Source organism: Falco naumanni, chromosome 3, assembly GCF_017639655.2.
Source record: "Falco naumanni isolate bFalNau1 chromosome 3, bFalNau1.pat, whole genome shotgun sequence".
Taxonomy (NCBI): Eukaryota; Metazoa; Chordata; class Aves; order Falconiformes; family Falconidae; genus Falco; species Falco naumanni.
The window spans coordinates 17,042,784-17,053,128 of record NC_054056.1 but is presented as its reverse complement, the minus strand read 5'-3'; the positions used below and the strand labels follow the sequence as shown (position 1 = coordinate 17,053,128).

The 10,345-nt window shown below is 54.3% G+C and overlaps 2 protein-coding genes across 5 annotated transcripts in view; both read left to right on the top strand.

Moving 5' to 3' along the window:
• AGRN (agrin) overlaps positions 1 to 692 on the top strand; it is a 128,802-nt gene extending 128,110 nt beyond the window's left edge. For all 4 annotated transcript variants that reach the window (XM_040587627.1, XM_040587626.1, XM_040587625.1 and 1 more), the window contains one exon: positions 1 to 692. This exon is cut by the window's left edge and continues 93 nt beyond it. The gene's annotated coding sequence lies outside the window, so the exon portion shown is untranslated.
• A 4,542-nt stretch (positions 693 to 5,234) lies between these two features.
• Positions 5,235 to 10,345, top strand: part of LOC121085160 (tyrosine-protein phosphatase non-receptor type 11-like) — a 58,019-nt gene continuing 52,908 nt past the window's right edge. Inside the window, exon 1 of the mRNA XM_040587499.1 lies at positions 5,235 to 5,337. Within this exon, the coding sequence (XP_040443433.1) occupies positions 5,324 to 5,337 (14 nt within the window). The 5' untranslated portion in view covers positions 5,235 to 5,323. The remainder of the gene's footprint in view (positions 5,338 to 10,345) is intronic.

Below are 10,345 nucleotides of genomic sequence, written 5' to 3'. Positions count from 1 at the left end.
GACTGCTGTATTTTGATCATGAGTTGTAGATGGACAGGGGCTAACTAGGACCGCAGGATGGGGTGGGATGGGAGGGAAGTGTGAGACCCTCGATCTGTGTTTTGAGAACACAAGTTCTAGCTGGGCAATGCAACCGCGTTGGCTGAGACTGAGGGCTGGATGTGCCAACTCCAGAGGGGGAGGGGCATGCGCAGAGGAAGCTGCTAATTTTCTAGAATGCCACTGAAATGAAGCCTGGGTCACTGCAAAAAGGAAAAAGAAAAAAACTAAACAAAAACAAAAACTCTGTCTGCTTTTGCTGGGGCTTGGAAATGCCTTAAAACGGGACCTTGCGTCCTCGTCAAGCATCTTGAACCAAGGTCAGTTTCAGCGGTGCTCCCTAGGGGCTGTGCACTTTGGCTTTATTTTTAATAGCATTTATAACATGTATGTACAAGAAAAAAAAAAAAAAAACAAAACATTGAGGTTTCTGTTTTTTTCTCTGGTGTTTTTTGTTTGGTTTTTTTTTTTTTTGCTTTTTTTTTAAAAAAAAGATGTCCATGTGGCTTCATTTATAGGGTAAATTAATGACCATTGTGAACTGCTGTATGAATTCTGAAGGGCAATGCACAGTAGAGGAGCAGCATGATATAACCATTACTAACTTGTGTCTTTCGTCAATCACCATGAAATAAAGTTTGAAAACTATTAAATATGTTTTTAAGGGGCCTGTTGCTTTTTTATTCTTTTTGTACTGTGTGCCTCATGTTTGCTCACTGATGTATATCCGTCTCCTGGGGGGATACTGCGTGAAGTCAAATCTGCATCTCCCTTTCTGTTTCCCTTGGAACCACCGTGGCTCATGCAGGTACCTGCTGTACCTCCTAAATGCAGCCTCTTCGTGAACGCCAACCTGAGCTCTAGCCACCCGCTGTTTGGAGGAGAAAGACTCCTGTGTGTCTTCACTTCCCCTCCTTTGTGGCCGTCTGATTGCACCCTGGTTTCACTTTTTCCAGCATCCACCAGCTTGTCTTTTGCTGTGCGTGCTTTTATCACCTCTCCTTAGGGAGTGTTTTCAGAAGAGGCTTTGTATCCTGTTGGCATCACACCATGTCTGTAGAGGAATGAAGGCAGTGGGTTCGTTAGCACTGATAACATGCAGCTGTGGCCTTGCCTCAGCGGCAGTAAGTTGATTAACATGGATGATGTGCAGCTGTAGCTCATTCCCGCTAAGTGGTTAAATAGCCCTGAGGAGTGGGGGGGTGTCAGATGGAGGGGGAGTGGTCTGGCCTGGCCTCTGGAGGAAGGAGAAAAAGCACAGACAGTAGAACCTGACCAACGGTAAAGCCTTGTTGACACATGTTGCAGCATAATCAAACTATTAGACTGCAACAAGACTGAAGTGATGCTTCTGTGGCCCGCTTCTCACTGATGGCAACGGTTTCCATGGGTTTTACCCTCAAAGCCAGGAGCTATGGAAAGTCAGTTGCAAGCATGCAAGCAGGCTGTGGTTTCAGGTGTACCAGCATCTAAGTTTCTGAACAGGTCTTCTTAGTGGTGCCTTTCCACCTGGCCAGAACCCGAGATCTCTGCAGCTTCATCTTTCTGCAAGAAAAGGAGGTAGGAGATGGAGAATTCTGTTTACTCAGGAGCTCATGTTCATCCAAGTGGCATGAAGTAAAAAAAAGTCTGTGGGTTTCCTGCTGCCTGGAAGATGGCTAATTTAGCAAATGGAGGCATCTTCATATCCAGCAACGATGCACACTTATTGGTGTCTGCATCAGCTCAGTAGGAACTGGCGTTTCAATGGACAATGAGATGCTGAAGACTCACAATGGGAAACAATGAGGCCAGTGTTTGAACAGCCACGGGGGTTGCAGAGCTCACAACTGGGGCCATGCTTTGCTCAAGATCAGCCTCCTGGTGCAGCATCTTCTTGACAATGACCTTATTATGCCACAACAGGCACAGACTTGTGAAGTCAGTACCTCTTTCACAGGCATTTTGCCAGCTCGCTGCAAAGCAGTAGGAGAAAAAGCTATCGTCTTGGGCAGAAGGAAATGCTGAGCTCTGGCAGCTGGATGGGGTGGTTTTACTACAGGCTAGAAAAACCCATTGTGAGAGGAAAGAGGAAGAAGGACAGGAGCCACGCTGGGGGCACAGTTGGGCATGCAGCAGACAGGACTCAGGGGAGTGGCCTGGCCACGCTTCCTGGCAGCCTGTGCTCAGAGAGCAGCCTGCGCAGTACTCTCAGGAGCGCACCGTGCATGCATCAAGCCCAACTGCACTTGCTGGGAGCAAAGGCAAGCAGGCAATATCCTCCAGGAGGAGAGAGCAATTGGGGTTGGACAGTCTTGCCCATCCTCAGCTTGCTTTGGCACCCCCAGCCTCTGAGAGCAGCTCACCCTGACTGCTAGTTGTGAGCCTCTCTGTGCCAAGGAGCTTCAGTCTGGGGCTGAGAGCAGCTTTCTCCATTCTTGAACCACTGAGCTGAGGCTTCGGCAGGGTGGTGGGGCAGCTGATGGGGGGACTGGACGGAAGCAAAACCAGTGGTGCTAGGCTGCCTGAGCTGCAGCCTCCCAGGTGGATGTAAACATGAGGGTCCGGCCCCACGGGGACCTGGGGGAATGGGACTAGCTCTAGTTTGCAACATCTGGTCAAAGTACACCCGAGGAACCCCCTTCTGTCAGGCTGGAATCCAAGTCGCTTCTGCATTTGCAGCACCAGGTGTTGGAAAGCTATGTGGTGTGGCTGCATCCTGGTACCCAGCCATCCCTTTCCAGCCTGCAGATGAAAGAGCAAGCGTGTGATTTGGTGCCTACGTCAATGAACGGTTCAGGAGAAAATAAGTGATTTTGAGTAGTACTGGGCGCTCCTCTGGATGACTGATGCAGCTGAAATGGGATCTTTATAGCTGCCCCCACTGCAGACATTGAAGGCACCTGGGAGCGCTGTTCCCAGAACCTGACATCAGAGACACTCCCCGCAGTCTGGTGTCTTAACCCAGAGAGGAGCCTGGACACAGGCTCCTCATGAGCTTTCTCTTCGATCTCCTGTCCCGTGTGACTGCTTCCCCTCTCCAGCAATCCCCACATTTTGGTGGCACATCAGCCCTGTTCTCACAGAGGGCCTTCTGCCCTGTCCCCTGGGAATTCTCCAGCCCAGGCACACGCTCTATAATTGCAAGACAAACATTATGCCTCCCCAGGAGTGTTCTCACTTTTTTTTTGCTCTTAGCCATGCTGCTAGTATTGTCCTGGCTATTAGCAAGTGACATTGCCAGCCGCTCTCCCACCCCTGTAGATATTCCCAGAACATATAGATTAGAGCTAAAAATATGCTCTCCTCTGCCTGCACCAGGAAATGCCTCAGGGCTGGGGCAGGAATATCAGACTCCAGAGCTCCTGAGCAGGATGCTGAAACCCACCTTCTCCTGCTCTCCGGCCCAGCTATAGTGGGCACACAGGAGCCTGGCTGCTGCCCCAGCCCTGGCACACCACGGAGCAGGTGCCTCCAGCAACCACCTGGCAGCCAGAAAGATCTGTCCTTGTTGGGGGAAGTGCAGCAGGGGTAACAGCACTAAAGGCTCTCCCACCCAGCCACCAGCTGAGACTGAGCAGGTTAGGGAGCAAATGGGGTCACGCAGACATCTAGCACCTCCGCCATGGTCATGGTGTGTTTCTGTTGCAATGGGTCCCCTGAGGGACTGGCACCAGCCCAACACCAACAAAATGCGATGTTCCAGCTGCAGAGAGCTCCTAGGCCAGAGTCTGGATTTCTCTGCTGGGTATTTCCATGAGATCAAAGCATTCCAAGGGACTGAAGACAGGAGGGCCATGATCTTGCAGGATAGGGCCATTTTCACCAGTTATCTGCGTCCCGGTTGCATAGTCTAGGAACCAGAAGTGGGGAGATCTGTTTCAGGGGTTTCCTTTTGATCTGTTTTTAACCAAGAAGCCGAACAGCAGTCCCTTCCTGACCATGTGCATTGGTTGCCCTGAGAAAGGGTCTTGTTCCCCTGGCTGTATGAGATGGGACACACAGAAGTCACAGTTTGGTGTCTCACAATGAAGTCTCAGTGCTATGACAGAAGGTCCCAGTAACTGGGAGCCTCGACGGCAGGGGAAATGAGGAAGGAGAGGACAGGGGTCGTTGTTATCAGGGTTGCTATTTGGCCTCTGTGGTCCTTGTTGCCCCGTGAGCAATCCAATGGCATGCAGGAAAGCTATGCAACCCGCCAGTCCTCCTTGCTGAGAAATGAGCTGGCTCCGTCTGCCAGCTCTCTGGGTATTCCCCGAATAGACATGGAATTCGCTGAGTCTTATTATAGTTATAAACCTGCTATTTTTGCCACTATGGGTAGACTGCGGGGGGGCTCACTAGCTGTATCACGGCTTTTTCTCTCTCTTGGACAGCTGGCTTTGTTTTCTCACCCAGCATTCATGAAAGGTGCCAGATTCAGGGCATTTTTGGGGGGTTAATTTCTGTCTTTTATGCAAAGCAACATGTATTTGACAGGAGTTTGTTAAAGGCCTCTGAATTTACACTTCAGATGGCAAAATGTGCTCTATTTGTATCGAGCATATAGTGTGCCTATAGCACTCCTGACCCCATCCCACCCCAGTGGAGGATTTGGGTGCCGCCATCCCTGTCTCGCCATGGGTGTTGGGATGAGAGCAGGGTACCCGCTCCGGGAACGTTGTGCCCTCCTGACTCCAGACGGCCCCTGAGCCGGGGGTGTTCAGGGGTAACAGCAAACGTGGCCGAGCCTCGCCAGAGCCATGCCGTGTCCGGCCGCTGGCTTCCTTCCCTGGGCGGCACGGCTCCCAGCTCTTCGGGAGCTCGCCACCAAATTCTAGCCCTTCCACAGCGTTTGGGTACCGAGCGCCGCCCGAAGTTGCTGCCGGCGTGACATCGCACGCGCTGTCGGGACTGGGGGCCCGTGGGAGCAGGGGATGCGTCAGGCACGGAGAGCATCCTCGCAGCCGGGGGGCGGCGGGGCGCTGGCCCAGCGCGGGGGCTGCTCCGGGGGGAGCGCAGGCGGCGCGGTGCCTGCCCGGGGCCCGGCGCGGTGCCCGCCCGCCTTGTGTCACCGACCCGGCGGCCCGCGGCTCCCTCTTGCCCGGTGCCGCCGCGGCCGGGCGGGGGGCGCTGGCCCCGGAGCGGGGACGAGGCCGGGGCAGGGGGCGGGGCCCGGGGCCCGGGGGCGGGGCGGAGGGCGGGGATTCCCCCGCGTCACAGGGAGGGGTTTCCCCGCCGGCCCGTGGCCCAGGCGCCCCGCCGGGCGCGGCGGCGCGGGCAGTCGGTGCGGGGCCGGGGCCGCTGCGCGGAGCTCGGCGGAGCCATGACCTCCCGCAGGTAAGGGCTGAGCGCCGGGCCCCGCCGCCGGCTCGGACCTGCCCCCGCGGCGGCGGGACCGGGCTGCGGGCGGGCGGGCGGCGGGGTGCCGAGCTGCGGGCGGGCGCGGGCCGCGGCGCGGTGACTGTGAGATCCCTGCCCCGGAGCCTCTGCCCCGGAGCCCTGCCCCAGGCCCGCCGGCTCTTCGGGCCGCCCCTGCCGCCTGTGCAGAATTGCGCTGCGTGCCTGCGGGAGAAGCCTGCTACCTTAAAGCATCATGTGTTGGCTGGCTCTGAAATCCGTGCTAGAGATGCTGAAGAGGGAATGTCAAAACGGGGCCAAGCTTTACAACTTGTTTGAAATCTCCTTGTGGGCTGTGAGCTGAGAAAAAGATACTCTGGTGCATCTGGTGCGGTGTGGGTGCCTCCCCCAGCTTCTCCCAAAGAGCTGTTTCAGAGCTTCAGTCTCTATTTCTCGGTGGTGGCAGGAGCCTGTCTGACTTACGGGTGTCACCCTGTTCCTTCTCTGCCACAGCTTCAAAAGTGGGCACCAGCCGTCCCAGTGGATGGTCCGTTTCTGTGCCTGTTTGCCAGCCAGCTCAGGGCACCGGCTGTGCCCAGCTCCCCATGCTGCAGTGCTGGGGGGTTCTTAATACTTGGTTTGGAGGTTCTTGATTCTTGTCTGGCCTTTCACGGAGGCAGCCTTCAGGTGACCTGCAAAAGCGGTTGTTGCTCTTAGAAGGCAAGCGTGTTTTGAAAAACCCGGAGGAGGGTGGTGGCAGGGGAGCAGCCGTACAGCTGACCAGTCACTTCAAGCTGAGAAATGGGATCGGTTACAGGACAGGCAGTGCTTGTTTGGTTTTGGTACAGGACCGAACACGGGCAGGTCATGAGTGGGGTTTCCGCAACCATCTCTTGGACACCTAATAACTCCCTGTTCTCTTCCCACACATTCCTGCAACACCAGGATTCAGGGGCTTGGTTGTTTTATGGTTTATTGGGTCACTTTTTGCAGTCCAGCAGCGGCTGTCTGTCCCGTACAAGTGCTGAGACGTCTTTTGTGAATGTCTGGTTCAAAGCGTGCAGGAGCGTTTAGGAAGAGGCAGTGCTCATCTGGGCGGTGCCACATTAAGTTACGAAACATGCTTGCTGATGGGTGATGGAGTAAAAAGCAGAGGGCTGGGACTGTGGGCCCCTGGATTTCATTCTCAGCTCTGGTAGTGCTCTCTGTGCTCACAGGGAAGTCAATATTTGTCTACGCTGCCTATACCTTGCTGGCTCCACCCTGTTGGGCAGTTACCTAGGGCAGCAGACTGCTAGAGACAGCAAAAATGGTTGTAATGCTGCTGCCAGTTCAGCCCTTGCAGGAGTCCTGAGAAACCTGGCTCGCTAGCAGTCCTGCTGCTGTGAAGGGGTCAGAGCCGTGTGGGCTGGCTTTCGTGCTGGGGGTTGATTGCTACCTGCATCTCTTGCCCCGTGCCTGTGCACTGGAGTGCTGGTTTTGCTGCTCCTGGTTCTGTAACGCTGTTCAGATCCTTTTCCCCCACGCTTGGCTCAGTCCCAGCCTTGTTCTCTTGGCTAGCAATGTGTAGGGCGCCTGCCAGTTTTGTATGGCATCTTTCTTGTTGGCTTGAACCCTGGCTGATGCTGTTCTCCCGCTGGCTCAAAGCACGGCCTGGTTCTGACCAGGTGGATCTGCTGAGATCAGGACCTGTGCTGGTGGAGTGTTGAGAGGCTCAAGCGGTCCCTCACAAGGGACGGTCACTGCAAGGCCCAACTGAAGTGCTAAAATAGTAGATCCTTTGCATGCTGTTGGCATTGTACCTGCAGCCTTTCTTGCAGGTCGTTCAGGCTCGCATGGGAACCTTTGGAATTAAAGGCGCTTTGGCATTAACGGGGTTACGGGCAGACTTACAAAGGCTGGTGGTGTGGAGCTGCTGAAAGCCAGTGTACAGTTGGCCTGTTGTGCTGAAAGAGGGTGCTGCGAAGCAGGGGGATCTGCGAGGAAGCAATTTCTCAGTAGCTCTATCCCAGCTGAGGTGCTGGTTCCTCTCTTTAAGGGCCACCTCTGTGGCTGCATGTTCGCCTTGCGTCAGCGGGCTGCTGTGGGGCTGACACCAGCCGCAAGTCCTGGGAGCTGGTTTGGATACAAGTGTGATTGTGGACGGGGACTCAGGTTTGGAGCCTACCTGACCTGCTACCTGCATGTGTATTCTTTTCAAGGCAGGCATGCAAAAGGCAAAATAAACCTCTGTCTGGGTGTCTGACTTGCTTGGTAAGCTTTCCTAGTGACCGTGCCAAGGGGAGAGGTGTCAAGAACTGGCGGATGCTGGTCACACTGCTTATGGTCTTCCGAGGGGACAGCCTGGAAAGCAGCGGCCATGTGTCAGTGTGGGGTCTGTGCACATGTGTGACATGAGGGAGAGTCAAGCCCTGATGCAGAAATAAGTTTGTTGCCATCAGGCTAAACCACAAAGCTGTTGCAAATACTGAGCTCCAGGCTGCTGCCACGGCCTTACTGCCTTATTTCCTAAAAACACTTGTTGAAAGAATTGACTGTTTCTTTCCCTCTCCCCGCTTTGCTGGCATGTGACCTCTCAGCTGCAGGAAGGGTTTGGAGGTCAGGGGCGGACCACCCCCAGCTCAAACAGAGAAATCCTGGCTCTTCTGCAACAGCGAGAGCCTGGGAGTCTGGGTTACTGCTGCCCCTCCCCTGCTTTGGTGCTTACGTCCACTCGGTGTGTGATGAGCGGCCTTTTGCTGTCACGTAGAGATCTTGGTGGATAAACCTCACATCCCCATTGCTGATCTGCGGCTTGCAGATCCCAAACGCCTTGTTTCTTTTTCTAGAAAGGAGTTGCACTGTGTCTGGAGCACTTGGTAGGTGGCAGCTGGCTCGTGCATTGCCCTGGTCTGCAGGGCAGGCTTCTTCTTTACAGCCACGTTTCCTGGGATGCGATGGCTGGGAGGAAGGGAAAGTCTGGAGGAAATGAGTAAATGCCAGCTTCCAGAGCCTGATTGTCTCTCCAAAGGTTGCCCTGGTTCTGCAGGACTGAGTGCTGCTGCCACAGAATTGGTGCCTGTGTGTGATAGGTTATGGAGGCTCTTCTCCTCATCGCTCTTTGTACTGTGGTTCTGGTGCTTCAAGTGCTGCTACTGCTGGTGAAGCAGGTCCTGGTGTGGAGCCTTTTATTGGTTCAGAAAGCAGGTAGCCCAACTTTTGTGATGTCCTTCACATGGCTACCAGGGCTAATTGAGAACCACCGAGAGAAGTCCTTCCCGGCACCTTCTCTGGTGGAGTTGTGGCTGGATGGTTCCATGGAGCATTTGAGTCTGTACGAGTGCAAAAGTGAGCATTTAATTTTCTCACCCCAGAAAGCTGGTATCAGAACTTTTGTCATGTCCCTCACATGGTTACCAGGGCAGGGTGAGAACCACAAAGATAATTCCTTCCTGGCTGCTCCTCCATGGGAGCCATGGCTGGACATTCGGAATGTGGCTTTGGGCTCCATATGAGTAAAAAAGTGATGAGTCAATTTTCTCATCTCAGGAAGCAGGTACCCTAAGTTTAGTGATGTCCTTGACGTGGCTACTAGGGTGGGGGTGAGAAACACAAAGAAAATTCGTTCCTGGCTCCTTCTCCGGGGGAGCAGTGCCTGGATGTTTCCAACATGCGTTTTGGCTCTGTAGCAGTGTGAAAATGTGAGAACCATGAGAGAACATAGTTACTCTTTTATTGGTTCGGAAAGTGGGTAGCCAACTTTTGTGATGCCCTTCCGATAGCAGTTACTCTCCTTGCCTGTGCATGTATGAGAGGAGCCTTCCGTCTCGGCTCCGAGGCCATGGTAGCGGTGACAGTGCTGTCTCCTCCAGGGCCACAGCGTGCCTGTGTGCGTTAGCCAGCTGCCGTGGGTGTGTAAAACCCCTTCGGCCCGGGTCTCCCTGCCCGTGCTCACAGCCGGCTGGAGAGATGCTGCCGCGCAGCGCCCGGAGCCCGGCTGGTTTGCACAGCTCCTGTCCTGGAGACTCGGAGGAGGGGTGGCGGGCAGCTGGCAGCACCGGCAGGGTGAGGCTGCCCTGGGAGGGGAACGCTGACACTGAAGGGACCAAGTCTCCAGTTCTCAGGGCAGTGGACAAGCTGGATCGCAGTGCTGGGGGGAGCGGCGCGCTGGTGAAACGCTTCCATTGCTGTAGTAGGCTTGACAAAGAGTTGCTGAGTGGTATCTCATATCCAGAGCTGCACACGCTTGTTTGACAACTTTTTTCCTGCATTCTGATGAACCTTTTAAAAACCTAGTTTACTGCTAAGCTGAATTACTTTATCTGTGCTGATTTTATGGTGTGTTGTGGGTGGTTCCCTTGGAAGTCTCAGATCACTTGGAATGACGAGTGGAAGCAGGGCTGCTGCAGCGTGGCTGGTCAGTTGGGACTGGCCAAAGTCCTGCATGTGCTTTCTCCAGGATGGTTTACCGTCCTTGTGCAGGCCACACTGCTGTGCATCTGAGGCACCAAATGCATCCAGCTGTATCCTGAAACCTTGCTTGCTGTCCAACCTTGAGCATTTGCTGCAGGGACAGGAAATACAATGCCAGTCCCCTGACCAGCGGACTTTTTCGTGTGGCCCCAGCTTTCTTGCTCCCTTTACCAGTGAGAAAACACATGCTTCCTGCACTGAATCCAAATGTAAATATTAACCTTGAGTATTTGCAATAGCTGCTTACTTTGGCAACCTGGGTAGTGGTGGGGAGGTGGTAATTTCTGGTTCAGGAAGCAAAACCAGGTCGGTGTTTTGGCATCGTGGATATTCATCAACAAACACATCATGGGCAGAGCTCAGGGTAACGGTGGCTAGAACCAGGATGATTGCGGATCTCACTGGCAGCAGCATGCTCAAGCCCAGGGCTGCTGCGTCTCTGAAGTGCCGGCCCAGAGTTGTAAGCTCAGAAATGTCCTCTGGCAGATTTTTGTGAGCTGTTCATTTCCACCTCTGCAGGCAGTACCTCATCACCTGGCTCTGGAGCCGGCTTGTG